Source organism: Mytilinidion resinicola (assembly GCF_010093595.1).
Source record: "Mytilinidion resinicola strain CBS 304.34 unplaced genomic scaffold BDZ99scaffold_3, whole genome shotgun sequence".
NCBI lineage: Eukaryota > Fungi > Ascomycota > Dothideomycetes > Mytilinidiales > Mytilinidiaceae > Mytilinidion > Mytilinidion resinicola.
This window is the reverse complement of record NW_022985439.1, coordinates 231,805-259,283: the sequence shown is the minus strand read 5'-3', so window position 1 is coordinate 259,283 and position 27,479 is coordinate 231,805. Positions and strand designations below refer to the sequence as shown.

General features: G+C 51.6%; 13 protein-coding genes across 13 annotated transcripts; 8 read left to right on the top strand and 5 right to left on the bottom strand.

The window, feature by feature from the left end:
* Nucleotides 1-443: 443 nt before the first annotated feature.
* On the top strand, nt 444-1,862 carry BDZ99DRAFT_515374 (uncharacterized protein; the record flags this gene model as incomplete). The annotated part of the gene is made up of 1 exon (XM_033724967.1): nt 444-1,862. One exon carries the CDS (start codon nt 444-446, stop codon nt 1,860-1,862), a length of 1,419 nt encoding a protein of 472 aa, XP_033581551.1.
* Nucleotides 1,863-3,853: 1,991 nt separating this feature from the next.
* On the top strand, nt 3,854-5,221 carry BDZ99DRAFT_548581 (uncharacterized protein). The gene is made up of 4 exons (XM_033726935.1): nt 3,854-4,264; nt 4,321-4,615; nt 4,678-4,833; nt 4,878-5,221. Exons 1-4 carry the CDS (start codon nt 4,091-4,093, stop codon nt 4,922-4,924), a joined length of 672 nt encoding a protein of 223 aa, XP_033581550.1. The 5' UTR covers nt 3,854-4,090; the 3' UTR covers nt 4,925-5,221.
* Nucleotides 5,222-5,965: 744 nt separating this feature from the next.
* On the top strand, nt 5,966-6,516 carry BDZ99DRAFT_471995 (uncharacterized protein; the record flags this gene model as incomplete). The annotated part of the gene is made up of 2 exons (XM_033721758.1): nt 5,966-6,145; nt 6,214-6,516. 2 exons carry the CDS (start codon nt 5,966-5,968, stop codon nt 6,514-6,516), a joined length of 483 nt encoding a protein of 160 aa, XP_033581549.1.
* A 1,060-nt stretch (nt 6,517-7,576) lies between these two features.
* Nucleotides 7,577-9,193, top strand: BDZ99DRAFT_515372 (uncharacterized protein; the record flags this gene model as incomplete). Its single annotated transcript, XM_033724966.1, has 4 exons — nt 7,577-7,784; nt 7,833-7,947; nt 8,004-8,915; nt 8,968-9,193. The coding sequence occupies 4 exons, from the start codon at nt 7,577-7,579 to the stop codon at nt 9,191-9,193; spliced, it is 1,461 nt and encodes a 486-aa protein (XP_033581548.1).
* A 562-nt stretch (nt 9,194-9,755) lies between these two features.
* On the top strand, nt 9,756-11,090 carry BDZ99DRAFT_515371 (uncharacterized protein; the record flags this gene model as incomplete). Its single annotated transcript, XM_033724965.1, has 2 exons — nt 9,756-9,957; nt 10,006-11,090. The coding sequence occupies 2 exons, from the start codon at nt 9,756-9,758 to the stop codon at nt 11,088-11,090; spliced, it is 1,287 nt and encodes a 428-aa protein (XP_033581547.1).
* A 1,066-nt stretch (nt 11,091-12,156) lies between these two features.
* Nucleotides 12,157-13,377, top strand: BDZ99DRAFT_471993 (uncharacterized protein; the record flags this gene model as incomplete). Its single annotated transcript, XM_033721757.1, has 3 exons — nt 12,157-12,998; nt 13,097-13,124; nt 13,171-13,377. The coding sequence occupies 3 exons, from the start codon at nt 12,157-12,159 to the stop codon at nt 13,375-13,377; spliced, it is 1,077 nt and encodes a 358-aa protein (XP_033581546.1).
* A 211-nt stretch (nt 13,378-13,588) lies between these two features.
* On the bottom strand, nt 13,589-15,998 carry BDZ99DRAFT_434284 (uncharacterized protein). The gene is made up of 7 exons (XM_033717436.1): nt 15,917-15,998; nt 15,675-15,864; nt 15,262-15,620; nt 14,326-15,211; nt 14,193-14,268; nt 14,082-14,142; nt 13,589-14,009 (listed from the first exon to the last, which is right to left on the bottom strand). Exons 2-7 carry the CDS (start codon nt 15,790-15,792, stop codon nt 13,803-13,805), a joined length of 1,707 nt encoding a protein of 568 aa, XP_033581545.1. The 5' UTR covers nt 15,793-15,864; nt 15,917-15,998; the 3' UTR covers nt 13,589-13,802.
* A 647-nt stretch (nt 15,999-16,645) lies between these two features.
* Nucleotides 16,646-17,989, bottom strand: BDZ99DRAFT_180488 (ser/Thr protein phosphatase family protein). The gene has a single exon (XM_033713048.1). It carries the CDS (start codon nt 17,865-17,867, stop codon nt 16,989-16,991), a length of 879 nt encoding a protein of 292 aa, XP_033581544.1. The 5' UTR covers nt 17,868-17,989; the 3' UTR covers nt 16,646-16,988.
* Nucleotides 17,990-18,284: 295 nt separating this feature from the next.
* BDZ99DRAFT_458596 (uncharacterized protein) lies at nt 18,285-19,606 on the bottom strand. The gene is made up of 3 exons (XM_033718948.1): nt 19,545-19,606; nt 18,949-19,482; nt 18,285-18,890 (listed from the first exon to the last, which is right to left on the bottom strand). Exons 2-3 carry the CDS (start codon nt 19,472-19,474, stop codon nt 18,370-18,372), a joined length of 1,047 nt encoding a protein of 348 aa, XP_033581543.1. The 5' UTR covers nt 19,475-19,482; nt 19,545-19,606; the 3' UTR covers nt 18,285-18,369.
* A 354-nt stretch (nt 19,607-19,960) lies between these two features.
* Nucleotides 19,961-21,570, top strand: BDZ99DRAFT_494538 (uncharacterized protein; the record flags this gene model as incomplete). The annotated part of the gene is made up of 4 exons (XM_033723318.1): nt 19,961-20,011; nt 20,076-20,814; nt 20,873-20,942; nt 21,017-21,570. 4 exons carry the CDS (start codon nt 19,961-19,963, stop codon nt 21,207-21,209), a joined length of 1,053 nt encoding a protein of 350 aa, XP_033581542.1. The 3' UTR covers nt 21,210-21,570.
* Nucleotides 21,571-22,093: 523 nt separating this feature from the next.
* On the top strand, nt 22,094-22,750 carry BDZ99DRAFT_471988 (uncharacterized protein; the record flags this gene model as incomplete). The annotated part of the gene is made up of 2 exons (XM_033721756.1): nt 22,094-22,459; nt 22,502-22,750. 2 exons carry the CDS (start codon nt 22,094-22,096, stop codon nt 22,748-22,750), a joined length of 615 nt encoding a protein of 204 aa, XP_033581541.1.
* Nucleotides 22,751-23,511: 761 nt separating this feature from the next.
* BDZ99DRAFT_378275 (uncharacterized protein) lies at nt 23,512-24,030 on the bottom strand (the record flags this gene model as incomplete). Its single annotated transcript, XM_033715102.1, has 1 exon — nt 23,512-24,030. One exon carries the CDS (start codon nt 24,028-24,030, stop codon nt 23,512-23,514), a length of 519 nt encoding a protein of 172 aa, XP_033581540.1.
* A 2,121-nt stretch (nt 24,031-26,151) lies between these two features.
* On the bottom strand, nt 26,152-27,415 carry BDZ99DRAFT_548568 (uncharacterized protein; the record flags this gene model as incomplete). The annotated part of the gene is made up of 2 exons (XM_033726934.1): nt 26,575-27,415; nt 26,152-26,493 (listed from the first exon to the last, which is right to left on the bottom strand). The coding sequence occupies exons 1-2, from the start codon at nt 27,073-27,075 to the stop codon at nt 26,152-26,154; spliced, it is 843 nt and encodes a 280-aa protein (XP_033581539.1). The 5' UTR covers nt 27,076-27,415.
* Nucleotides 27,416-27,479: the final 64 nt, after the last annotated feature.

The following is a 27,479-nucleotide window of genomic DNA, read 5'->3' as shown; positions in this document are numbered from 1 at the left end:
TTGGAGCGGTTTCCCTGGCTGGTGAAGTGGATGGAGAGGATTGAGAGCAGGCCGGCTGTGCGAATTAGATTGAGAAGCCGAGGAGGGATCTCGAGGGGCGGAGGATCCGTTTCAGGGGTGGGTCATGAAGGGGCAGGACGAGTTGAAGGAGGTAGGCACCGCAGTGAAGGAATGAGATCTTCTGGACTTGCCGAAGGCGACTGTGAAGGTCTTATCGATAGACAAGGCAGGGCCTCGCTTCCGCGCGGCTCGTCTGGTGAATGTAGGGAGTGGGGCCCTTTGGCGAACCTCGCATTCAGCGCAACTATATAAGATCTTGCTGTAAACACCAGGCAGTCAGGCGCCCACCACAACAACAATCTTCCACCACCACCCTACCACCCACACCACATCATCGCGCAAGATCCTCGAAGACAACGTCACCTGCCACGGCCCACACAACCATGGCAACCATAGCTCGGATGCTTGGTGTGACCCCGCGGGTCGTTCGCTGTGCGGGTGCGGATTGTCGTCAATATATCAGGACTGACTTCGGGGATGAAGTGGAGCTGTTCAAAGACAATAAAGAATTTTGCGATGGCTGTGCAGCCTCGGAGAGATGCTTGAAGGAGGAGGTCGTACGCATGAAGGCCCTGTTTGAGAAGATGCGCTGCGAGAACTTCCCCGGATACTGGAAGAAGATCCTGGGGTTTCCGCTGAGTGCTGCCGAGAAGCAAACAATGATCAACTTCAACAAAGTACGTCGCCGCTGCGATCGTGCGAGGCTTTCACTCGCGAACAAGCGCTTGGGTCTTCTGGAAGCGGCGGAAAAGGCGGGAGAGCTTGCCGCGTCCGAGCGCGCCGCAGTCAAGCATGCCGCTGTCGAGCGTGCCGGAATCAAGTGTCCCGCAGTTGAGGGTGTCGCCGGGGCAGCGAGACCTATCCAGAGCCTTCCCATTCGACGCAAGCGTGCGAGATCAGAGTCTCCAGACGCGGCCGCTGGACCAAACAAGCGCGTTCAATTTGTCAAAGCTGCGACCAAGGGAATCTTGAAGAGCAAGGACGGTCCCAAGAGCCGGGCTAGGCACAAGGTTTCGTTCAGCCAACCGCGTGATCCCCGGGAGGTGAATGGATATCGCGATCAGGCAAAGTACCTCAGGGATAGTGACGAGTACAGACCCGGTAGCCATGTTGCCTCTCGCAACTTTACGCTGGTGAATACCAGTGGATTCACGCTAAGCTTCGACGACTTCTACTCCGGCAACCATATCATTCCCAACGCTATCAATGAAGCCCGCATGAGTCTTATGGGTCTGTCCGATGACGGTAAGGACGACGTAGTCGATGAGGACGATGCGAGCTTGCCCAATGCTGACAACAATCTACGCCCATTGATCGGAGGTCCTATGGAGGACCTGGCCGTTGTTGGTGAGAATAAGTCCTTGCCATGGCTTGACCACCGACACGACGAGGGGGTTGTTCTGAACGACTCTGATCCATACGCTCAACTCTATCGGGAGTTGCAAGACGATTCCTTCGAAGATTCCGGCTTCGCAGAGATCCTGGCTCGCGGCGTGAATGAGGGGCTTGGCGAAAATATCGCGGGTAGATCGGCACCGACTTCTCCTCTAGCAGTAGCAGCCGGCGAGTACATAGATCCGCAGGCATTGCAGCTCGGCGGTCAGTACGGCTCTACCGGAGGTGAAGGTTGGATCGCGAAGAGTGGGTTCCCGGTCTTTCAGGGCAGCTTGTCGGTCGTCCAAAATGGCTCAGGTACTAACGAAATGCCCCCGGCATCTGGCAGGTCGGATCAACTCGACAAGGCGTACGGCGAGATGGAAGGCATCGCGAAGGGCCTCGACGGCGAGAAGGTCATTCGTTGATCTTCCAGGGCTTCCCCACCCACGATATTCACAGCAGTGAAAGTCGTGAAAAGGTGAGGAGGCGAGAGGGCCTCAGCATCATCGGTGAGTACTGTTCCACCAAGCCAACCGTCAGACTAGTGCTTCAATATCCTAGAATGCAGGTATGATAGGACAGCGTGACTGAATCCAGTCAGCAAATACAACCTTCTTTGGAATTAGCTGCATTTCTTGCAATTTGCTGTCGCATGCTGAAGTGGCCCCGTCGGATACACAACCCGTCTAGATTGTTGTACCATGAGGTTTGGAGATGTTTTGGAAACATGAAGTTGGCGTTTTGGCTGTTTCTAGGAATGTCTCAACTCTAGATGCCGCTGACCTTCTTTCTGGTTGATTCATTCAAGGCGGCAGGAAGAACGGCCACCCTTGTAGAACTCTAATTAGATAGATCTTTTGCTGCGGCGTTTCAAACTGCTGTGGCTTGTATTGACGTTTGACGTTTGACGTTTGACGTTTGACGTTTGACGTTTGACGTTTGACGTTTGACGTTTGCCGTCTCGATCACGTCCATTGTTGCAAATCCCATGCGGACAAAAGAGCATTCTAGCTAAAGTCAAAGGAAACAAGATACTTCAAAAGTGAACTGAGGGCCGATAGATGAGGTGAGATCCCATGATGAGTTGGTGGAATTCAACAGCTGTTTTGAATTTAGTGGCAATCTGGTACGCACTAGTTATTCCCGACCCGATCCAGGAACCACGGCTTCGGAAGCAGGCTACTGGCAAGTGGCTGAGTCTGGTAGCGCTGATGATCGGTGATATATGGCTTCCGCGTTGTAGTTCGCGGACGTTCTAGCGTAGAAGTCTAGCCGTGCTATTGTGTTCTATGCCAAGATGGCGAACTTGATGTGAAACGGTCGAGCTTACAACCTGGCTGGCGGAGAGAGAAAAAGAATAATCCATCGTAGTTTTCATGCGAAGTGAATCTTCTTCCAAGACTAGTGGAATATCGTCGGTGTCATGTCGGTTCCTTAGGGGTGGCGGCGTGGTGAGCCGTTGGTCGAGGTGAAAGTTCGGCGCAGCCTTTAGACCGGCTTGCCCGAGAGTATTACATACCTAAGTCTTCGAGTCAGTTTCGCTTTAATTTATCGAGTTCGATCGTCATATGTATGAGGCGGTTTGGTGTTCTCTTTACGCCCCCAGGCCAGAGCGGTTCTCATGCCGCCTTCTCGAGAGCTATATGCAGCCCCGGACGCTCGGCAAGTGTCTCGGCCGTGCGATCTAGTCGATCAAAGACTGTATCATCGTGAGAAGTCTTCGCTGTGGAAGGTCAAAGGAGAAGGCTGCCGCTCACACAGCGCCTGACTCGACAAGGTTTGGCTATGCTGGGGTGTAGTCTGCTAAAACTCTGACGTCTGCTAGCCGGCTCTTCGACGCGGAATTCAGTGGTGTCCCCATTGCGTGACCAGTGCAATCGAGGCCCTGGCTGAGATGTCGATGTGTGAAGGATGGGATTGATGGGCGAGGCTGGAATAAGGTTGGAGCTAGAGCCGTGTTTGTGCAGGTGCTTCCTCTGAGAATACAGCGTGCATCATCTATCCCCAAACCCATCACGCTGCTGCCGCATGTTAGATACTACTTTTGCCCGCCTCCGGCTTCCTGCTTCCTACAGAGATGTAGGGCAGCCCAACTAACCTCTGCTCTGTCGTTTGATTGAGTGAGGAGAATGGTGATAGAAAACGGTATGTCGCAAAGCTCGAGAACCGAAGAATAGCCACTGTGCAATTCTCGTCAGCTATGAACAACTCTACTGATTCCTTAACCGGAGTGCTAACGCTGAGCAGAGCCTTTAGCCCTTGGATAAAACACTCTGAGGCACGCGTGGCGCCGTTATGTGACAATTCACTACCCGCCAGCAGTGGTAGTGGTCGGCAGTTAGCATGCGCAATTGAGCTTCAACATGGACCCACCAGGAACCCCCTGAAATGATCGCATTGCCTTCGTACAGTGGGATAACCCTAAAGCTCCCAGACCCGCGTTTTGCGTAGATCATATATACCCAGAAAAGCATCCCCATACTATTTTCTACTTCCTTTCTATTTAGTATTGCCGCATTTAGTTCATCATGGGGGTCACAGGGGCGTCTGTCATGGTATGCAAGTCATTGCTTCTGTTTTTTCAATTTTGATCCAGTTGTAGGCGACCGAATGGTCGTTGCTCGGAATTTCGTACATTTTCGTCGCCACACGCATGGTTGTTCGGCTCCCTCAACAGCAAAAGAGCTTAGTAGTGTCAGATGCATTCCTCTTGATCTCTTGCCTATTTTCCCTCACGCTGGTCATCACCGATACGATGACTTACCAGCTGGGCGGATTGAGTGGTGCGGATATCGAGGATCCGAAGAAGATCGTCAAACTCGCAAAAGTATAGCAGCTCTTTCTAAGCTTGCTTTTCGGTATGCTAATGCCCAGCGTACCTAGATCGCTTTTGCTGGAAACTATTTCTACGACAAATGCATCTACTTCCCCAAATTCTCCATACTTGCGCTATACACGAGGCTGTTCCCAAACACGATGCCGAAACTGCGACAGGTGTTTTGGGTCGTGACTGGATTCGTCGCTGCGTCTTGTCTACTTACATGCCTTGCAGATACGTTTTGGTGCGGAGGAAATGTAGCTTCGAACTGGTCATTGGAAGAGGGCGCCTGTTTGTCCTTCAATTCAATACCCCTATTCCACTTGGACTGGTCACTCAACTTCATCTCCGATGTATTTAGTGAGTAACACTGACCTCCATGAGCATCAAAAAAGTCGCCGCTAACAACTGCGCGCTTCTAGTCTTCGCTCTCCCGTTCCACCTCATCAGACACCTCAAATTAAAGAAACGGCAACTCTACGGCCTCATCTTTACCTTCGCTCTTGGGATCATCACTATCGCAGTTAACATTGCTTGCTTCACCACAATCATTTACTCTAACAACTTCAATTCGATTTGTTAATGATCCCTAACGCACAGTCACCATTCTAAACCCTCCCAGACGTGTGGGCCATGTCCGAAATCACCACCTCAATTATGGTAGCCTGACTGCCAGCGCTCCGCCCCCTCCTTCGCCGCGCTGGCGAGCTCTCCACCTCCTTCGATTCGAAATCCTCCTCGAACCGAATTACTCGCATTTTCAACTCTGTGCTACCGAAGTCTGGACTCTCGACGTTCGCATCGCGTGGCGATGGCCGCACGCAGAGGGGCAAGGATGTGGATAGGATGGAACGGCTTAGCGATGGCGGCGATAGTCAGGTCGAGCTTACTACTCGAAATGGTAATCCAGGGATCTACAAGAGCCAGGACGTCAGTGTGCAGAGAACGCAGATCGCGGGGAGTGAGCGTCGGGATCGGGAGGTTGAGCGGCAGAGGGGTTTAGGGTCGAGTTCAATGGCGTGGGGGGCGTAGAACTTGATTGAAGGACTTTTCTTTGGATTCGACAGGGATTGTTTAAATATATTCAGCGGCATAGGAGCAATGGAAAAGGTAGGTATATGATATCTTCTTGTTGTCTTTGACGGTCTAATTTCGATTATTAGCGATCATCGAGTTCATGACATTCTACAACGTTCCAATTACGTTCTCAGACTTCATAAGTGCTCCCGCTGAACACCCAACGATCTAGCTGGGCTACTACCTTCCGTCCACCCTGTCAATTTTATCCGCCCCACGGAAGGTGATATGCTACGCCTTTCTATTGGCTCGGGTTTTGTGGCTGTACGTCGTGTCCTCTCCTTTCTACCATGGCACTACGGCATGTCATTTTCCTCTGCCCTATAAATGCATCGCACATGTCTTTTCTAACTTCGACTTCTAAAATCCTCTGTACTTCTTTTGTTGATATGTTGAATAGCACCTCTACTACACAGGGAAAGTGTGTGTCTACTAATGCTCCCAATAGTGCTTCTGTTTTGAAAGAGGAAGTTTCATCTACTGAGCTTTAATGTGTCGGACACTTCACCTTCACAATCGAATGGGTATTCGATTTCAAAATTGAAATCTTACAAGTTTCCATAATTCCAGTGATTTGATAGGCCGGACGAGAATCCAAATTTCGAACCAATCACAACCCTTCCATCCCATCCCATGCATATTGAGGCGCAGCGGGGTTTCGCGGCAACCTCAAATCGACAGAATGCCCTCGGCGACACCTGCACGTTCCAGCGTCCAAAATACGATCGCTGGCTAGATCTGCCCTCCAGAGCCTTCAAACCTCAAATTCCGCGAGGTCCAAAGGTAGTAGATGGCGGAATGGACGATGGTTCCGTGAGTTCTCCACCAAGCTAGGAACAGTGGACCCTGCTAACGAGAGACCCGCCGTCGCTTTATTGTAGAAACCCCACGAGCCGCGTCATCATCCACCTCTACACCAAGACAGCGGCTTCGACGAACCGTTGTTATTCGAGGACGAGCTCGAATCCTCCGAAAGCGATGTGTCTCCGGTAGAGGTGGAATCGCAAGTCCGCTTGCCTCTCCTGCCGTTGGCCGGCCGGGGGTATCGTGCAAGGCCTGAGGAGGAACTGCTGCCGCGATGGGCGGGGTGTCTGATTATACTCGTGGGGTTTGGATGGGCGGTTTGGTGTGCGCTGTATATACCCGCGATGTTTGAGGGTGCCTTTGGCTGGAAAAAGGCTTGAAGAAGAGGGATTTGGGCCGTTGGCAAGGCTTTGCGGCGTCGCGGAATCTGGCAGAGTTTTCGAACAGAAGAGCAAGATGAGAGAGATCTACGAGACGATGTTTCAGGAGTATACTGATGAAAGAAGTGGATCATTGCACAATTTCACAAAACGCCTCATGACTGTAAAAAGGTAAAGAATCAATCAATACCGTAATCACGATTGGAGGACAACCGTGCCTTCAGTGGCTTTTCCATTTCGCTTCTATCTGAGTCGAACCACTCATACCTTTGTTTGGTCGTTAAATCTCACTGAATCTATATCGACTTGCTACGCGTTTGACGCAGCTACCCGTGAGCATGTGCCGCGCATGGGGCCTTTCCCCTCTTCAACCTAATAGCGACCCAAAGGGTGTTTACATTTTCGTCGCTGATACTATTTCTTTGCTAGTATGCGATCATGTTTGTTCAAGAGAGCCCAAGTTCGTCTACCTCAAATATCTTCCCGGGTCCTTCGCTCATACACTATCTCACTTAATTCACGGCGGTCAAGAATGTAGAATACAACGTTCCAGATATCGTTCAGAGTGTTTTGCGAGATGTCGAAGCGTTCGAAAATGGGGACCGGTCCCCTTCTCTTCAGAGAAGCACGCTCACGCATAGTCGCAACCTTAACTTAGCCACAGAGCCACTCGGCGAAACATGGTATCTAATGTTCTTATATACTTCTGTCGCATCAATAATTTCAAAAGCAATTAATACACGAAAGTTCTCTTCGAAGAGGACCAAGGAGCACGTGATCAATCCCCAAACTCGACGTGCCCCATTAGACAGCACATCGATCTCGCCGCTGAATGGCATCAGGTAGCATCGACACTGCGCGCTTGTTGTCGGAACATCTACGTAGTTGTAAACGAGCCGTGGCGCAGCAGATATTCACCACAGCCAGCTACGGCAGATGTATGAAGGAAGCTTTCTCTTCAACTGCCTATATACCTCCCTTCCTTCTACATAACCTCTTCACACTCGCAACCCACAACCACAACTTGAGAATACAGCCAACTCTCCACAAGAAATCAACAATGTCCGCCTCAAAGACCTTGGCCTCGGGTGGCGGCAAGAACTGGAACCAAAAGAAGGGAAAGGGAAAGGAAACCGACAACCTCTTCCTCGCACTGAAAGGCATCCTAGCGCGCGAACGTCGGCAATTTCTACAAGCCTTCGTAGCCAGCATCAAAGTGCGAAAGGTGGCCAAGGACGAGGTGGCTCGTCTTCCCACGCAACGCAGAGGTTCGCCAATGTTCTAACACATCTTTACGCGTGCCTAATTAGATACAGAAGATGGAGATAATGCCAGCTGGTACACGATCACCGAGCGCCTCGAGCCAGGTTTCCTCACTCGAGCCCATCTCATACGCTGGGACAGCGGCACGCGCACAGGGCCCGGTTTGAGGTTGAGCCGGATCGATACATCACGGCTACTCGGATCCAGATTAAGATTCGCAGTAGATGGATGCGGTTCGTGGATTGGCTCTCACAATTACCGTTCCAGAAAGAGGAGTTCCTAGGGAAGCGCGGCTACACCCAGCAACTCCGATGGTGGGCAAGCAACGGCAAGAAACCTTTCCGATTCATGGAACTTCCGAAAGAGCTTCGTCTGTGTGTCTACGATCAGGCTAATGGTATGGATATGTATCCTAAGATTCGTAATCTCGAAGAAGGCGCTGAGACTGCCGATGCGCTTACTTTGGGAAACGGATTCAGGCCTTGGGATGACGTTCGTCCGGGATACGTATATTCTGATATAGAGGGCTACATCCACGACTCCAAGAATGATGTAGTCAATGGCCCTAACTATGCGCTGATGCGATTGTGCAAGCAAGTCTTCGCAGAATACTACCAGATGGCATGGGAATCCAGTCGTTTGAGCTTCAAGTCAGTATGGCAGGCTGATCACTGCATACCGCGAATTCGGGATATCTTGTCGTACAACACACTCACTCATGTCTGCCTCTCATTCATGGCGTCTGATTATATGAGCTTCTTCTCAATGGTCACCCTAAAGACGTATGACCATGCCAGGGTTCCAGCACCAGCTGGTGCCCTCCTTTCGAGGAACCACCTCCCAAATCTCCAGCATCTTGGCTTCAACTTCCTCCGTCCTTACAAAACCTTACGGATAGAACCATGGCACTATCGGGACAACTCAGGTCCCGTTGCCTGCCAGAAAGTAATGTCCGACTGGATCCTCGCCCACGCTAAAGAGTTTGTGGAGCATATTCCCCAAGTGTACATAGAGGGCTATATCAAAACGAGCATTAAGACAAAGTGGGAAGGTATCTTCCGGGTCCAGAAAACTGGAAACTATGTCGATCTTAGCGATGAGCTTCTTGCGATTCGCGCCGCTTTGATGAGCGATAGGTGAGTTGACCACTATCCATTTTCATAGATTGCTACTAACGTCCGAATATAGACCCCTCAACTGCGTGTGCACCACCGATTGCCGCAGGAACGGCTATGGCCGCCAGCTCTTTGAATACGAAGACCAGGCTCAGACAAACGGAGCGGCGGCGGCTGTGGTACGGATGCTGTATGGCGACGATGCTCGATGTTTGATATTTGAGGGTCAAGAAATGTCCCCCAGCGAGGAAGTTGCGGGGGCGGCGGACATGACCTCTGAGGGCCAGCAATGTACATGACATGTCTGGACCTCTGACAAGAGCTCCCTAAATATCAACCTCTTTGAGTAGAATTACATGTTGGTACTTGGACATCCTCAAATTAGTGTTCGTGGCTCGATATAGCGACGACCTGCGCATGAGAAATCGAGTTCTCACGAATTTATAGACAAGCCACTAGCCATCGGTCTGAAAAAATTAATCTCTTTCTTTTCGTTGTCTGAGAATCTTATATAAAGGTTTAACGAGCCGTGGCCTCTTCGTTCTCGTACATGGCTACTCGTCTTCTCGTCTCCTACTTAGTTACTACTTGTCAGCACTTACTTCCACACCATCCTCCCCATATAGCGTTTGATTCTATGTAGAAATTCTTACTTATGTAAGCTCGACAGTACGGCCGCATGTGGTACTTTACTGGCAGGCAGACACTCACCAAGGTGAGTTGAATTGTTTTTCTGAAAAAGGCTTTCTTCATGAATGCCCCACTTATTCGACTTTCCTTACCTACCTACCAGAGTCACTTCCTTCGACACTCATCTACAGCTCACCAATTTTCAACTTTCTGAGCTCTTAGCTCCGCAAAATGCCGCTCACGAGGGAGTCTGCACACTACTCAAATAGCGCGACCGCCTCCGATCGAGACAAGAAACCGGACAACCTCCTCCTCGCCATCAATAGGGTCCTCGAGACGCAGCGCCTTAGGGCTCTTCAAGGGTTCGTGGCCAATCGATATGCGCGGAATCTCACCCCGGAGAAAGAACGTCGAATTTCTAGTAGATTGGAAAGTAGGTGCCCGCATTATCCTATCTTAGCTCACGGCTAACTTCAAATAGGCGATGGAAAGAACGCAACAGGGTACATCATCACGGAGCGCCTAGAAATAGGTCAACTTGCTCGGTCCATTTTGGTGCGCTGGAACTCGGCCGGAGACAAACCGCGATACGACATCGATGCAGATCGGGATGCCCACACCAATCTGATCGAGACCAAAACCAATGGCAGATGGGAAGCTTTTAGTAGCTGGATCGAGGAACTTCCCTTTCAATATACTGAGTTTGTCGGTAAGTGTGGCATTAAAGAACAGCAGCGATGGTGGGCTAATAACGGCAAGCATTTCCGCTTGATGGATCTTCCGAAGGAGCTTCGCCTATGCATCTACGAGCAGGCTGTTGGCACAGACATCTATCCAAGACTGAAATGGGTTCGCCGTAAGAGTATCGGGCGGAAGATAGTGACAATTGGAAATGGCTATATTGGCGAAAATGGATTCCACCATGATAGGAAAGCTCCAAACCATGCCCTCCTATGTGTTAACAAGGTTGTCAACGAGGAGTCCACCAAGACGGCCTGGGAAGCGAGTCGCCTCAGTTTTTCCTCTTCAGAGAGTCCCAATTCCGATCTACTAATTTCGCAGATCAAGGAGGAGGTGCTCCCAAAATTCAACACTCTAACACACATCGGCCTATCGCTTAGTTTGATGGGTTACATTACTTTCTTCGGAGTTCAGGTTCAGCCGTGGATGGCGCTTGAGCTACTATCGAGGGCTCAGAAAGTCTTTTCCAAGACAAATCTTCCGGACTTGAACCGTCTCGACATCAACATCGCTTCTCCGAAAGTATTCCAGCGTAATCCTCGGTACCTGTGCAAGTTTCGCTTTCCCATCAGTCCTTGGAATGAGAATGCCGTCCAGGCAGCCGGCCAACCTCCGAGTCCCTGTCATAAGATACTGGTGGATTGGATCATAACTTATGCTAAGGGCTCCATCGAGCATATCCAACATATACATCTGGAAGGATATATCAAGACGAGTGTCAAGGAGAAATGGGATGCCATCTTCAAGACCCAGAAAGCGGGGAACTACGTGAATGTTAGCGACGACTTAGAGGCTCTCAAGGCCATACCATGGGCCGACTTGTGAGTGAGATGTTCCTTTCGTCTGTGGATTGGAGTGCTAACAGTGGATATAGACCTCCGCGCTGCGTGTGCGCCACCAAGTGCTAGAGTCCCAACTTCAACTTCGGAGAAGAGGCCCCGGTTGACCATGAAACTTGCCAAGGACTCGAGCATGATGGCGACGGGGATGTAGAGGGCGAGGGCGAGGGAAATGTCGACGGTATTGATTCAGCAGATGGATAATCGGAGACCCTGGACACAGTCGATGAAAATGACGATTAGAGCTGGTGAGATTCCAACTCGCCTTTACAAAGTCTTAAGGTTCCAAGCGGGTACCTAAATGCGAGCATCAGACTCTGATAAGAATACATTCACTGGTTGATTACAATGACTGAACCCGGTCTTTCAATGTGACTTCCTCTTACGTTTGGTTTCTGCAAAGCGGGCCCCCAAATATTCACTTGTTCCCCATCATTCATCCCCTTTGCCACCCTCGTTGGCGTTGGCGGGCCACGCCAGAGAAATCCCCTTCAATCGGGGACAGCGTGGCACGACATTCACTAAGAGCGTAAATGCTGCCTATAGAAAAGACGTTGTGTAAGCCTTTTCTAACTCTGTGTCCTAATAACAATCTTCCGTTCCTACCCACCACTCGTTCCACTCTCACCACTATTTCTACCGTCACGCTCTTCAAGACACAACAGCCTCTCAACCATGAGCAGCCCTATACCACCAAAACACCGACACACTAAGGACACCAACACCATCCTCCTCGCCGCAAAGTCTGTCCTAAAGAAGCTTCGGCAAGACGCGATAGCAGCGTTCCTAGCCCACATCGACATCCGTAATATAACCCAAGACGAGTCCCGTCGTCTTCCCGCACTACGAGATAGCGACGGCAAAAATGCTCGCTACTACACCATGGTAGAAACCACCCAGCCTGGCCTCCTGTCCCGGGCCGTCACAATCCGCTAGGAAAACGGCAACGGCTTCAAGCAGAAATTCGATATCTGGCCTGGACTCAGGTTGAAATTGATGTGAACTCTGCTCTATTGTAGATGCCGTAAAGGCAGACTATATAGAGTAACGAGATGAACTACCCCTTAGGGCGCTCCCTTCCCTTGACAGCAAGGAAGCAACACAACTCCGTAAGGAAGAGAAAGAGAGAGAAAGGGAGAGTAAGGGATCCCTGGGGTGGTGTGCACGCAGGTGATCGTGAGCCGTATGAGTTGCTGATCCTAGTTTGCTGCAACCCGAGTCCTGGCCGCTTCGTGGCCGGGGACCGCCTCGAGGTCAAGATCCGTAGAGTATGGATGAACTTCCAGGAGTGGGTTAGAACGCTCCACCGGGATGCGGAGCAGTATGTCGGAGATGTTGGGTTCCAGAAGCAGGCGATGTGGTGGGCTAGGAATGGGAAGCAGTTTCGTGTCATGGAACTGCCTAAGGAGTTGAGGTTGGCGGTTTTCGGGCAGGCGATTGGGGTGGGTCTCTATTCAGAAGCTTCTTTCCGCGCGACTGAAGACGGAGAGGAGATTTGGATTGCAAGTCTTGGATACGGGTATAAGCCGCCTGAGGAGTGGGCAGGTACGGCGCGGCGTGCAGACATCGTGGATGTGCCGAACTACGCACTGCTTCGAGTCAGCAAGCAGGTGTATGCGGAGTGCAGGGACGCGGCGTTCCTTAGTCGCGTCTCGTTCGCGGACCAGACGCACGCAGATATCCTACCGCTCCTCAAAACACTCCGGGTACTAATCCCCAATGTTTTTACCCACATCGGACTGTCCTTCTCGATGATGGAGTATATCTACTTCTTCGGCATCCGCGTCCAGCCCTGGCTTGACGAGGGCAGAATTGCGTCGCCGCCACCAGCGTGCAATTTCCTCCTCAACGTTCCGACACTTCAGCGCCTGGGGATCAAGCTCCCGTCCCCAATGTACGGCCAATATAGGGACCCGTGGTGTATCGACCAGCGCGAGAAGGGCTGGAATTTTGCGTTAAGGCCGCTACATGGGGGCTGCCATAACACTATAGTCAACTAGATCATGACGTTCGCGAAGAAGTATGTGGGTCATATCCCGCAAGTGTACGTAGAATGGTACGTCAAGAACAGTATCAAAGCCAAGTGGCAGACCGTTCTCGAGGCCCAGAAGAAAGGGACATATGTCGACATGGATGACGAGATGAGGGCTATTGAATCGACTTCAATGGATGACCTTCCGCCTAAGTGCAATTGCGCCTATCCTTGCGACAGCGGAGCTGTTCGATATTTCACCACAAGCGACAAGGAGCCGACGAGATTGTTGAGGAATTAAGAATTCCACTTCGAGGACGAACGGTCTTCTGAGAATTGCGGCAGTCGCGGTGGGTTTGGCCACGGCGGTAATATGTGGTGAGCAATCTGGACTTGTGCCTAAATACTATTAGTATACCTTTGTGCGGACTTAGAGATTGTACCTTCAGTCAGGCGTTTGGAGCTATGGTTCAAGCATTTTGGCGGTTTTTCGGACCACCACGGCAAGATATGGGACTGTGGACTAGATGGAGGTAGATAATAAAGCTATGAGCGTTGCCCTGAATTCCCGGAATTCAACCTATGCTACATGCCTGATGAAGAGTGGGTAGGCATGTAATACTAAGGAGAAGCAACATGAACGGAATCAACCATTGTAATTATGGATATCGTAGACTCGCCTGGAAACACTGACTCCCTCTTCCTGCGACTTTGGGTGCATCCAGTTCAATCCATGAAGTTCTTCGAAGCAACTATCAGGGCATCTAGCAGTTCGACATCTGACGTTTCCAGGGTTCGGAAGGGCGGTGTGTCATTAAAGAACGGTTTCACGTCGGCCTCACAAAGGGTATTCGGCGGAGGGAGAGCTCCAGTCTGGAAGTAAGATCGGACTGCCTTCGCAGTACATATTGATGGAGCCGTGAAAGAGCAGTGCTATGTATAGCTTGGAGATTAGCGACAAGCTGTTCTCAAGACAAAGCAGAACAACTGGGGGGAATGACATACACCTTGACAGTTTTGCTCTAGAAGAACCGATCCTGGGAACTGGTCTTTCATTTTTTGTCCGCTGCACAGCATTAACACTCTTCAGAGTGCAAAATCGAGGACTGATCATACTTCCTGATAGGCGTGACAGTGTCTAGGGTATTGCTGATCCATAAAATTGGATGAGAGGTATTCCCTGCGAAAGGGCCTTTTCAAGAGCCATCAGTAAGCTTCATACCAATGATAAATCGTGGGTTGCACTTACCAGGATGTCTCCACTTGGCGGTATTGTTCCAACCCACGCAGCTCAGTCGAGTACGAGCCCAGTAATCACCCATTGCATGACTTTGATTTTTCAACGTCTGCCAGTACTCTTTGAAACCTTCCTCGTCGATATCACCGAGAAAGATTCCATCGGTGCAAAGGACTGCCGAGGATGCATCAACGCCATCCCAGTCTGTAATCATGCACTCGCGTGAATATGGCCCGGCTTCTTGACATTCTTGAAGAGGACATCCACTGCATGTCCGTTCGCCTTGCTTGAATGCGGCAAACTTGGAACCATCTCCCCTTGTCAAATCGGCCAGCAATTCTGCTAAGATATAGAAGTATCCCAGGGGCTGATAGAGCGCCGTTTTCGTAATGATCTTGACGTCTGTCCAGGTAATGATCTCCGGCCCCCGTTCTTCGTTTCCCGGGATTGCCAGGGGATTGTTCCAGATCTTCGTTAGCAGCGTTTCATATGTGATTCGCATGGCTGCGGAGCCTTGAGGGTCATGGAAGGGACACAGATCCGGGCCAGCTTCGAAGCAGTACTCGAAGAATTTCATATAGATTTCGTCAGAGTCCCAAAGGTTGCTGTCCCAGTATCCGTAGTAATAGGAATCCGCATCGACCACGCCGTCTAGAACGACGCGGTGGACCTTGTCAGGGTACATAGCGGCAAAGGTTGCCCCGAGAAGGGTCCCGTAGGAGAAGCCCCAGTACTGAAGCTTTTCGATCCCTTGGTTCCATTTGGTCCGGACGATAATTGGTTGATCAGGGTCGAAGCCTGTGTTTCGGTCGAGTTCATCCTGCTCCTTTTCGCCTTCGGCCTCCCTCCACTCCGCGTGCCGTTCGATGATCTCAACCATGTCGCGGGCGACCGGAGCCTGAGCACAGTGAGTAATTAAGGTATTGGGAAGATTGTACAGAATCATACCGTATTGACGTGCTCACCAAGCGGCTCGTTCCCATATAACGGTTTAGCAAGTTCTTTAGAGCAACCCTCTGCAAGCGCTCTTGCGCGTCTCCAGTTCCAGTTAAAGGAAACGTCGGAGCTTCCGAGCATTCCCTCAGCATCTGCTTGTGTGATCCAGCTTTGCCTGGAGAACGAATTCGGGAAGCATGATATGGTGGGTGTCGTATTATTGATGCCCCGAGGGTCGAATCCAATAATGTCGAAGTATGTCTCCGAGCTATCGTATGAGGCTTCTTCCGGTGCTACTCCAGAATCCACGACAGTTTGAAGCTGCTTTCCAGCGCGAAGGACACGTGCCACTCCCGAACCGCCGGGGCCACCTGTCGAGAAATCAGATTTAGCTACGAAATTGTCAATGAAAATCAACAACTCACCTGGGTTTATTAGGATAGGCCCTCCATACCGAGAATCCGTGACATGGACTTTGGCAGGCACCCGGACCACGGCTATGGCAACCTTGTTGCCGGCGCCATCTGTTCTATTCCAATCCATTGGGACTTCCAACCGAGCGCATTGGAGACCGTCATAACAGCTATGGTAGACGATTTGTGAGGAAGGTTCAATCTATGTCAAGGCGAGTTTAGCAACACCCGCGCAAAATATAGCTTTCGCTTACATCTTTCCATAAGAACTTCTCGGGTTCTAGGGAACTCGGAGAAGTGTCCGAAATGCTTTTGCCACCAAACCCACCAAATTCGACATCTCGTAGCTGGTATACGAAGACTGCAGAGAGAAAGAAGGTGGCAACTGTCACACGCCATTCCCAAGAATTACTCTTGTTGCCAGGCGAACGGAATTGACACCCATTGACTTGCTCGCTCTTCGTCTCCGGCCGAGCTTCCATTGTCGTTCAGGTCTCACCTCAATAACGTTGGAAAGAAATATTGAGGTTCTTGAAGACCCGGTCCAGGGAAGCTCGCGAGGTCTGGGGTTCCAAGGAAGATAGCTCGCCAACAAGATAGCTTCTCGGACAATTGTGTGTCATGAAGATAGCTTGCCGATTCAGATGCATCGTAGTGCTTATACACCGCCCATGGCGAGGATCCTACAACAGCAGGTAGAGCAGTTCTTATCTAATCAGACAGCAAGAGGATGAGAGTGGTGGATCTGCAGTGTGTCCCGCCTTCGCTTCCCGCGGCAAAGCCGTCGTCGGCTGACCTGCTTCCGTCGGGGAAGTTGACGCTAGAGAAGCACCCCTGCAACCTCCACCAGATATTTGTTAGGAATCATGCTGAAACAGCACAACGCCTTATTAAGTTTTTGAAATTGCAAGTGTATAGATATAGAGCATAGATCCGTAGAACCGATCTTGTTGAAAAGCTCGGTGGATTGGAAAAGGAGAACGCTGGCTGCAAGGAAAGATGTGATTATTCCGATCACGTGATAACAAAATGGAGGACAAAAGATGTCGATTCTGTGTAGGAATCTAGCTAGGTTATACACGTAGGGAGGGCCCGTGCGGCCCTAAATATTGACTAGATCTATAGTAGGAAGGCCTCCTAGTATAGATCTACACATCACGTGTATAGAAACCTATGCATCACGTGTCTAGCCATCACGTGCCCGAATATCAGCCGGACGCTGAGAATTCCACAAAGATAGGAAGCTCGCTCGATGCCAATCCGACGTCCTTTTACGGAGAAAAGGATTGGCTTCTGCCATGAGTAGAAAATGGACCGTCTCCAGCCCTAACCGTAGCGGCGCCATTTGGTAGTTGTGGAACCAGATTCCGGTGGTGGTGGACCAGGCAGGATCTCGCGCAGTAGACCATTGATATCTAGACCCTTCTCTTTCGCATCTGCCCATTGGCGCGGGTAGCCCAGAGAACACTCTTCAAATCGAACGCTATCTTTCCAGTCTGTTCGAGGAACATGTAGGTGCCCACTGACAACGACTTTGGCGTTGAAGCGCGTGTGCCAATCTTCCGTCCTCTTGGTTCCACACCACAAGGAAAACCGTGGGACTCGAGGAATAAAAACTAGATCTTCTCGTAAAGGCCAGTGATTGATTACGATAAGTGGCAAGCCTGTTGCCGCGGCTTCTTGAAGCCGTTGTTCAGTCTTCGTGATAAGTTGATCACACCATGCCTCTCTTGATGGATAGGGATCAGGATAGAGGAGAGCTTCATCAGTAGCAACTATATCTTCTTCCTCAGCCCAGGCCAACGCATTCTCTTTTGACACATGAGAAGGCCGGTAGCTATAGTCGTAAAGCGTGAAGATCGGAGCGATGATATGAGGCCCACCTTCGCCATCCCACGTCATATATTCATCTTCGGGAGTTTTGATCCCGTAACTTCGTGCTAGCTGGACGCATTCTTGATATTTCGCGATGCCCCTGGGCTGTCCTGACGTGGGCATGGTGTAGAGCTCATGATTGCCCGGGACCCAAAAAACTTGCTGAAAGTAAGATGTGGTGGACTCGAACGCGACGGACAAATGTTCGGAGGTTTCTCCAACATCTCCGCACAGAATGAGGCCATCTTCAGGGTGTGGCCGTAGAGCTGAGAGTGCGTCCCGGTTTTGTTTATGGCCTAGGTGGAGGTCCCCGATGGCGTAGAGGCGCATACTCCTGTGTGAAGGCTAGAAACCCCACGACAAATTGTTAGTCAAACTAGACGCGTGTTCGATGTGAACTTGGTTTCGATTCAGAAAGGATGGTGGAATGATGCCGTCGACTGAGATGGATGAGACGGAAGAACAATGACGCTAACGGCACCGAAGGAGCCGAGGGGTTTTTCTGTGAAGATCGACTCTTGTCCGAATCCCGACACCCACTCTAAAACACGTCGCCACAAATCATAGGCAGATCTCCTCATCAAAATACATTCACTGCCTGAAGAGTTATCGACGGAGGCCGCTCGGCTTCGTCAAGATCCCGCACCGACGCCTCTTAGCCAGTGACAGAAAAGGCCACTCAATCAACAGAAAAGAACTACTAAGTCCAGCACCGAGTTGTGCATAGTTCTGCATATACAAATATGCGACTGCATGGGATGTAATTATATGTTCGCTTCCAATGCCTGTGGATACATGTGCTGCCGTTCACTTTGAATCGTAATCCGTTATTCTACGTATCTTCTCCGCGAATGACTTTGTCAAATATCTTTCTATTCCTCATCACGAATCCGACTTCTACTAACACCGGCGTAAACATAATCACAGCAACAATCTGTCCAAATGTCCAGTCCGTATCTGGATCTTCGCCCCCGGAAGCTTTCGTCATCTGTGTTTGCAATCTCTGGAGGCGAAAGAATGTCCACATCTGGAATACGGACAGTAAGGGTGTGACAATGCACAGACACATCCACAGCCATGACTCTGATGGCCGATATGTATCGAGAAACAGAGTCTCATGTCGAAGCCGACGCGCAAGCCTTGAATTCGGATGCTGTCGTTGAATGCCAGAGAGGAAAATCTTCCATATTACAGTCAAAGATAGGAAAAGCCAGCTACCGATACCGAACGCGGACATGGCCGTTTCTTGTGACGGCTGTAGGGAGTCGACGCCCTTGAAGCATTCGTGCTCAATTAGAGCCCAGTCAGTTGTTGAGACCACTGTGCCTGATCCTGATCCTATCTGGCTATGGCCTTCACAAGGATTAGTTTGCGTTTCCAGGCACCTATCGGAAGTAAGAGCTAGACTCACCAAAGGTTCCAACCATTCGCGATAAAAAGGGGAAAACAGACAGCATCCAGCATAAGACATACAGAAAGAAGCGCCGCCGATCTTGCGCATCCTCTTCATTCTTATTTGCGAGAACGACATGACCTGAATTCTCCCTAGCTTTGGTTCCACTTTCGCTTGAAGAGGTCCGAATATTTTCGATGGAATCTTCTTGTTCATTGTTTGATTCTCGAAAGATGAAGTTGCCGAAACTCAACGGTAATAGTGGAAGTAAAGTCAAGAGTGAGATTGACCAGGTAATCTTCATGGTAATAGCACCCATTCCATTCGCACTGATTCCAAAATTAGCCTTAGCAAGTACCACGATACTCGCTATTTGGATTCCAGATGCAAAGAAGATCGCGTTCTCATAGAAAGCTCTGGTGGAATTTGCCAAAATGAGTCGTATCCACCGACTTCGGCGATCGGTTTTCCTAAAACTCAGGAAGATGAATACAGCGACTAGAATCACGCTGATTGCTGTCTCAAGCACATAGCCAATAGACATTCCAATGCCTTAGTGGCTTGTTAGACTGTATCGAAGCGCGTATTCTGAGAAACTATTCTGAGAAACTTACCTGAAATATCTGGATTCCCGGAACCCCACAGAGCGCCGCATACTTGAGGTTTGCATCTCTCCACAAGGCTGAGATCTATACTGTCGTTGTCGCTGATTAACTTGATATAGGCTGCGAAGTCTTTTCTAGATGACAGGGTGGAGCAATCGATCGATGAGGTATTCGTCATTTTGTTTGGGAAGATGCAGCGTACGGGGAAGCTGGCCTAATCAAAAAGTCGCGTCTTCCGTCTGCGAAAAATGTTTGAAATATTTCACAGCCTGGTGCGGCTGAGCACAAGTGAGGGGGTGCTGCAGCCAAGATCCCCCCCCAAACCTCAAGCTTGTGATAAGACCATTGGCGTTCTTCCCACATCCGCGCAGAGAACTGCCTTACTCTAACTTCATCTCTGCAGCAACGCTGCATTCCATTTCATTATGTCGATCTGGTTTCTTCTAATTGTTCTGAGATGTGTAGGCGCCCGTCCGGTAAGCCTCTTAGAGGCCCTTTGAATATTGGAACGACGAGGCTGAGCTTGCTGAAACTCTCTAGGCTGGAGATCCCGCGGAACTCTTTTCAACAGCTTCTCCCAGTCTAAATTCCCACGATAATCCACCACCATATCATGCCAGTCCAGGAAACGCACCAAAGGCCATTCGCCCGACGAATGGTGCAGAGCTTGATCATGTGTATTCGTCGCCCAAGACCACAAACAGTCCCGAAAACCGACAACTGGGTAGTCTGGAGCTTCTCAGAAAGCAGGACCCGGGAGAAAACACCTGTGGATATGTTAATGGCATTTTCACATCGCTCCTCACGTGTTTTGATCCAGATTACGTTTGTGCCACCAACAGCTATTACAGTATACACGGCTGTTGCGACCCCAGCTCTCTTTCGGATTGCATGTTAGCAACTTCCTGCGTTCCCAAGGCTTCCGTGACGCTCTGCACGGATAGCTGTACTCCTGATCCATACGTAGCAACATGTACGGATTCAGCCTTACCGAATTGTTATGAGTGGATCTACGTGTACAACGCAGGGACAGAAATGACCGAGCATGGCTGTGCTGTATCCGCCTTTACCAGCTCGGTTTCTCGAACCTATAATGGGGAAAGCAGCATTTTGACGAATGCCAGCGAGCCTGGAATTATCATCACGCGGCGAACTTCAGTAGAAACCTCATTACCACCAAGCACTGGGGGGGTCACATTAACAGAGGCCACGAGTTCAGTAGTAGGGACTGCGAATCCGAGCCCGACTGCAAATCCAACTGGTAATACGTTCCCGACAGGTCGGTACTTACTCAAACGTCGTGTTTTCGTGCGCATAGTAATAACGGTCTGGAACAGATTTTTCAAGGGGTGGTGTTGTTGGAGTAGTCGTCGGTTCAGTGAGCGTGCTTGCTCTTGTTATTTGGTGGTAAGTACCTACTTCCCTATATCTGATCTCGAAACCGACGTAGCGGATCAATACTGACCCTCCGTCCGTGAAAGGCGTTGGCCGAAAGCACTGAGCTGCGCAAAGAAGCGTCCATCTGACACCGCTCCCGCTACCGATGCGGATGAGAAGAAAGTTGACGAGATAACTCCAGTCTCACGGAAAGACAACCCTGAGATTTCGACAATCTCGTCGGCCCCGAATAGGGCAAATCTTGGTCGCGCTGCAACCCTTCCAGCCCGCATCTGAACGTATTATCAAACACGTGAGATGCTACATTGAATTACGATACCCGACGATTGTTCTCTATACGTAACAGTCGCTTTAGTGCGATAAGATTCCGTCTTTGCAAAGACCGATTAAGGTCATCAGCTTTTTACGTCCCCTCGTCGCTATTAACCGTCATCGAGCATAGTTCTCGGAACTCCAGACAGGAAGTACTATTTTTGAAAAAGAAAATCAAACTGTCTCCGAAGGTGACATGGGCTCTTGATTCTGGTCATTGGGTGTAATCTGAGAGACCATGTGTCGCTCTTCAAGGGCCGGCTTGCTCTCGACAGATGGCGCTATAGTCTCCTCTTGCGAATCAGATGGTGGCTTGGGCGTCCCTGCACATTCACGTTAGCACCAACGTTCTCACAAAGTACGTGCTTTCCCTCCAGCTTTGAATACGCACCTTGCAACTCCTCCGTCAGCGTGAAGAATGGAAGCACGACGATCAACATCGGTAGAACTTGTCCAAAGGTCCACTTGTTTTCTCCTCCAACTGCCCATCGCCTATCCATCACCAAACGTCCCACACCCATAGCCAGAAGCGTTAGGATGACGAGCCACACCACTGCTGCCGGCGGCGCCACCATCATCAATATAGTCCACTGCGCAACCTCATAGCTCTTCCGTCCCGGACATCCATCATGGGCACCATACCTTTCCTCGATATTCCACAGCCATGTATACACCCTCTTCCTCACCCACCTCATCTTCAGCACATTCGTCACCTTCTCCATCCCAACCGGCTGTGCCGTCAGCCCCTCCAGTCTCTCCTTCCTCGCCTTCAGAAAGTCCCGATACGTCCTCACTGGCCTCCCATCCCCCGTCGTTCGCCCCGCCTTCACCGCCCGCAAAATTATATCATGCCGCATCCCCCACGCACCCTCCTTCACATACATCATCCCCAGCTGCCAGAAAAACACCACACTCAACAGCACCATCTGCGCCGTGTACATCCCACTCACCCCCAGCTGCCGGCTGCGTATCCGGTCAAACGTGCACTGGATCGGGCAGTCCCGCGTCGATGCATCGTAATCCCGGAACGTGAGGATCGCAGCCACGAGCAACATCACGTAGTTGCACAGCATCAGGAACACGCGGAAGTCGCGGAGCCGGGGATGTTGCGAGAAATACGAGCGGAGCGCGAGGAGGGAGGCGAGGTGGGTCACGGCGCTGAAGAAGGAGAGGTCGAAGACGATCCAGAAGTGGCGCGAGGAGATGTTGCAGTGGTGCGTCTAGCCAATGGTGAGAATGGCGAGGCCGGTGATTAGTTGCTGGTCGGAGAGGCCGAGGGTGACGTGCTCGACGAGGGAGTGGAGGCGGGTTTTGAAGCGCTTGATGGCGGGTGGGTCGTTGAGACGGAGAGCGCGGGGGAGGAAGGGGAGGATGTCGAGGAGGGAGAGGAGCGTTATGGGCATGGCGAAGAGGACGGTGAGGATGGCTGTTATGCCGAAGGACCAGACGACCTGGGGGATGTGTTAGTACGGATCAAATCTGAATTGGGTTTATGGAGGACATGATATGAGCGAGAAGCATACCCCGATTCCTGCGACATCAGGAAGACCATCGCCGTGTGGATTCGGCGGCGGGCAGTGGTGTGGGTAGTTTGTACAGTTTGGCTGTGTTTTGCAGAACATCTTAATTGCCTTTGCATGGATAGAATAGAACGTTCATATCACCATGAAGACCATATAAGCGTTTCTTCACAGCCCGTTGGGGGCCGCTACTCAAAATATATTTCTGCATGATTTTATGAGCTTAGAAGCGCCATGACATCATGTGTAGCACGCTTCGCACGCTTTAATGTGTCGGGGTTCGGTTACGATGCAGCAATTGGCCGGAGTGGCGAAGATCGACAGATCCTTCGGGAGAGGCTGGGGGCCTGAAGAGCGAGCACCACGGAGCTATTCTTGGCAGTAATTGGAGTTACTCTAATTCTTGAGCGAAGGGGTTAATATTCAGTACTTTTTCGTTGACATTTGCAAGAGATTTGAGATTAGGTAATAATGGAAGTATAAAAGTGGAACCTATTGCTATACCGTGAAATGGTATGCTCCACTACCAGAGTACTTGTGAAGCCGTTGGGCTTCGATTATATTTCTGTGAACCCAAATGTCAGCAGTCGGCTGCCCCCCTTTCTCGACCGCCCCGAAGGCCAGATGTTCCTCTGCGCACACCCATGTAGCAGCTGGCAGAAGAAATACCATAGCGAATCCGAGCCGCATTTGGTCCAACATAGCATCATCACCGTCGAAAGCGTCCATCCTCGACCGCCGGAGCATCACTCGCGCTTCCTTTCCTCCTTCACCCCACCCATCCCCACCCCGGCCAGAAACGCCAACCTCAAGAAAAACCCGAACCACGTCAGACCCAAATTGACCCACTCCTCACCTCTCCAAAGCCTCGGATCCCAGAATACGCCTCCCGTTCTCTCTAAACCGCCCTGGCCCACCCACGCCGCGTACAGATGGCCCACATCCGAGAACGAAATCGCCATAATCACCCCCCTCCAGACTCTCAAGTCCCTTGACGGGCGCAGCACGGCAAGCTCCACTACACCGAGGAGGACGTACAGCCCCGCGACTTGCGCGAGGAGGAGATGGTTGAGAGAGGTGAGAGGGGCGCCGGAGACGTAGACATTGGGTTGAGTGATGATGGAGAGATAAGATGGGGTCGTGAAGAGGGATTGGGCGGCACCGACGATGGCGGAGAACGGCTCCATGTAGAGGTGGAAGAGGCGGTAGACGAGGGGGATCGAGTGTGAGGTGGTGGTCTTTGAGATTGAGGTTGGAGAAGACATTGTGGGTGTTGTGTGCGTTTGGTGGGGGCCGCGCTGGGTAAAGCTTGGGAGGTGATTGAGAGCTGCTTCTTCTTTTCTTGGAAGATCTGGATTGGAGGTGGTGATGGTGGGTTTTTTAGTGGTTCTGATTTTCTCGAAAGTGCGCAAGAGAGGTGTGTCTGGCGCAATATCAGGGCGTGGGCGGATGGCAGGTAGCAGACGTGCGTTCTTGACGGTGCACGGTTTGTAGAGGTGGTACTTGATCACCTTATATTCAGACGCTCTTTGTAGCGGTAATACAGAGAGGGCTGATGTTTTGACGTATCGGTAGTGATGATGGAAGCCGTGACAGAACGTTGTGTCGTCTGTTGTAGGTATGTCTGTGTGGAGCCGCTAGCAGCCCAAAACGTGTTAGCGGCTTTCTTGGAGCACCTTACTTCAACCTCACACCTGGGTATCACTGTTTCGCAGAAACATCAGCGAACACGTAGGGGCTGCTTAGATCGTCTCGATGAGCTCTGTAGGCCCCCATTTGTTTCCGTGACTAACCCAATTCTAGGCCATCTTCAACACTATTCGTTTCACCATGTGACGGCGCATTCTCGGTCACATTTGGGCATCTCTCTAAGCGCTCATTACATTCAACATGCAAAGCTTTCCTGAAGCGGACTCTCCTCCGACAGATGTTGACAGATGCTCGAGATGTGGATGACGAATGTACGCAGCAGCGATCGTCTGATCCGAGCTTTGATGATGTCCTCACGGGCCTCAACACCATTTCATCTCAGCACCGCAGCCGTGTGTATACAGCCAATCTCCTCAATTCATCATGTTTCATTTCGCGACCTGGTCGAGCCACGGCCCGCACGGCACACGGAGGGCCTGAGCACTCCCGCACTTCATTTCGGAGCATTCTTCGTGATGATTCGCAGCCACAGAGGGAGCAACCCGTGCCGTGCCGTCATGCCTTTTCCCCACCCGCAAGGTCGCAAGGCGAGCCGAACTTCCCGTCAAACTCAAACTCAAAGGCTTTAGCTCCGCTTAATGGTCTCGACCCTCGGTGCTAGACCCTTAGAAGTCGGTCTCGAGGCTACGCGGCACAGCGGGAAGCACGAGGCACGAGTCATCACCCGCTCATGATCGAGACTGGTGAAGGTTGGGCGAGCACAGAACATCATCCGATGATCAAGGAAGTGTTACAATAGCTGACTGGGATAATAAGAAATGCAGTTTAGACCATCCAGATTCAAAATGAAAAGCAGGCTGGACTTGTAGGGACTCGCCTACCTCGAATCCCCAGATGAACGGAATTTGAGCGTCACCTGATATCACAACCTGCCGATAGTGGGCATCGGAGATGGCAATACATGTTAGATGATTCAATGTCTGTCAGTGTCGATAGGCGCCGCGACTGATTGCGACGAGTTAGAATTCGGGGCAGGTCTCCCCGTCTGCCCCGGGGCCTACCGCCGCCGTTGAACGGAGAAAAAGATGTCTCAGGAGACTCGAGGGTTGAACCTTGCCAGAAGGCGACGGATGATGAGGCGGATGGATGGGAAGTCGAGCCGTCCCTTGTTTCCGCGTGAGCGAGTAAAAACGTCAAAGTCCATCTTCAGCAGCTGATTGGACAGCAATTTATTTCAGCACACCACTTCGAGAAATGACCACACCATCTCGAGCGTAGAGCCATCACATGACCAGAATAGTCTGCGGCCGGGGCCTGTGCTCGCACACTGATCGGAGCCAATCAAGACGCCAAGGTAGGGTTTAACTGTGGTAGTGGCTTGAAACAGACCTGGGTGTTGGGAAAAGTCCCTCTTCCCCCCGCGAGGTGGGCCGCGAGCGTTGAGCATGTTGGAACTGCTCCAAACCCAACATCTTTTGCTTGCTATTATCGAAATCAGAGCTCTCGGAGGCCGCGCAGGCTACAGCGTCTACTTTGATGCGCTGGCAGAGTGGCGTTGGCGATCACAGCACAGCCTCACTTCCATGCAGCTAGAGACGCACCTAGCCACTTCTCAGCTTCCCTGGGACGGCCGTTCCGGTTCGACGGCTGTGGCTCCTTCGCGTACCAAGATGCCATGACGACTCTCGCACGAGCCTCGATCACGAGGGTCTGAGAATAGTACTGCAGATGAGCGGTCACTGGTTCTTGTCGTGCATGCGATTGCGGCGATTTAAGGCAGACCGTCGTCCATGGCAGGATTGGACTGCACTTGCGCGTCTTTGCTTCTGCAGGCCGATGACGGCCGCATCGTGAGGCGTCGACACCTCCTGCGGCCGTTTGGGGAGAGGCGCATACAGCCTATCATGCCCATGGTCTGGTTTCGGACCCAGCTCGGAAGGATGCGGTCTGATGTTGGTTGCTAGGTCCTTTTCATCGTCCTCGCTGCTCGATTTAGCTTGCGCCAGCCGGTTGAAGCAAAGGCGCTCTCTCAGCAGCGGCGTGTCTTGTGGTGAGCGCCCTCGATGGTTTTGACTCGTCTGTTCGCGACGTCAGCTGTCGAGAGGCAGCCCCGGCAGATGCATCGAAACGGCCAGCAGGAGAGCGCAGCTGCGAGGTACCTCTGGGGGTCGATCATCAGAAGACGAGCATGAATTTGCTGCGCGCAAGAGGCAGGGCCATGGCGAGCGACGCGGCGACAGCCAACGGGGCTCTCGTCTGATCATGCCCTCCTGCATCCCACCTGCAGCCCTCCACGAATAACGGGAGCGCCCTCGTGCATGGACCGCTCTCGCCGGCTCCACTGGGCTGGTGTCTGCGAATCGCCTTACGCCCGCCCAACGCCCGCCCACGAGTGGTCCCTCAGCGTCGTGCTGCCGGCTTCTGTCCTTTTCCCTCGCAGCCCCAACGCGGCCCACTCGGGCGCAAGCGCCGTTATGGCGGAAGCCTCCTGGAGATGCGGCCCAGCTCCTGGCAAGCCAGGCGTCCCCGACGGCGCGTTGATCGCTTCTTACGCATCGCGGTCGCGCGGCTGGGTCAGGCCCTGTATACATATCGACTTGCGCGCCCATCTCCACACCTTCCGAAGAAGTCAGCACCGCGAGCCTCACCGGCAACACCATCCAACCATTCCCTAGGCCCCCTAACTCTCCAAGAGCCCGGCTGCTCACTGCATCGTCCCCATACGGCAACTCGCGGCTTCAGTTTGCGCCTCGACCGTCTGCGACCCCACGCCACCCCCCGCTGAACGAGACCCTTAAGCCAAGTGCCCGCTATACTCCAAAGTCCCGGTGTTTCCTGCTCTTGTCTGGCCCTTTTCTCTGCGCTGTCAAACATCTGCAGGCGTCTCAGAGATCCGCAGGGAGCGGACGCCGCTGAGCCACACTGCCCCGCCTATTCGCTCTCGGCGCATCCGAGCCAGTGGCGCAACCCTCACACGACAGGCACGGCTTCCCAAAATCCTCCAAGTACTCGGCACGCCCAACTAACAGACCATGCAGCCGTTTATATTCCTGCCTCGTCCCGA

Bases quoted from the DNA above. Each gene is read 5' to 3' on its own strand.
- BDZ99DRAFT_548581 (XM_033726935.1), top strand. From the start codon at position 4,091: ATGGTTGTTCGGCTCCCTCAACAGCAAAAGAGCTTAGTAGTGTCAGAT. The intron at 4,265-4,320 runs GTATAGCAGCTC...CAGCGTACCTAG, and splicing joins AGATCGTCAAACTCGCAAAA to ATCGCTTTTGCTGGAAACTA. The intron at 4,834-4,877 runs GTTAATGATCCC...AAACCCTCCCAG, and splicing joins TAACAACTTCAATTCGATTT to ACGTGTGGGCCATGTCCGAA.
- BDZ99DRAFT_434284 (XM_033717436.1), bottom strand. From the start codon at position 15,792: ATGGATTGGAATAGAACAGATGGCGCCGGCAACAAGGTTGCCATAGCC. The intron at 15,212-15,261 runs GTATGATTCTGT...CACTGTGCTCAG, and splicing joins TTGGTGAGCACGTCAATACG to GCTCCGGTCGCCCGCGACAT. The intron at 14,010-14,081 runs GTATGTCATTCC...AGCTATACATAG, and splicing joins TAGAGCAAAACTGTCAAGGT to CACTGCTCTTTCACGGCTCC.
- BDZ99DRAFT_180488 (XM_033713048.1), bottom strand. From the start codon at position 17,867: ATGCGCCTCTACGCCATCGGGGACCTCCACCTAGGCCATAAACAAAAC.
- BDZ99DRAFT_458596 (XM_033718948.1), bottom strand. From the start codon at position 19,474: ATGTCTATTGGCTATGTGCTTGAGACAGCAATCAGCGTGATTCTAGTC. The intron at 18,891-18,948 runs GTGAGTCTAGCT...ATCCTTGTGAAG, and splicing joins GCGAATGGTTGGAACCTTTG to GCCATAGCCAGATAGGATCA.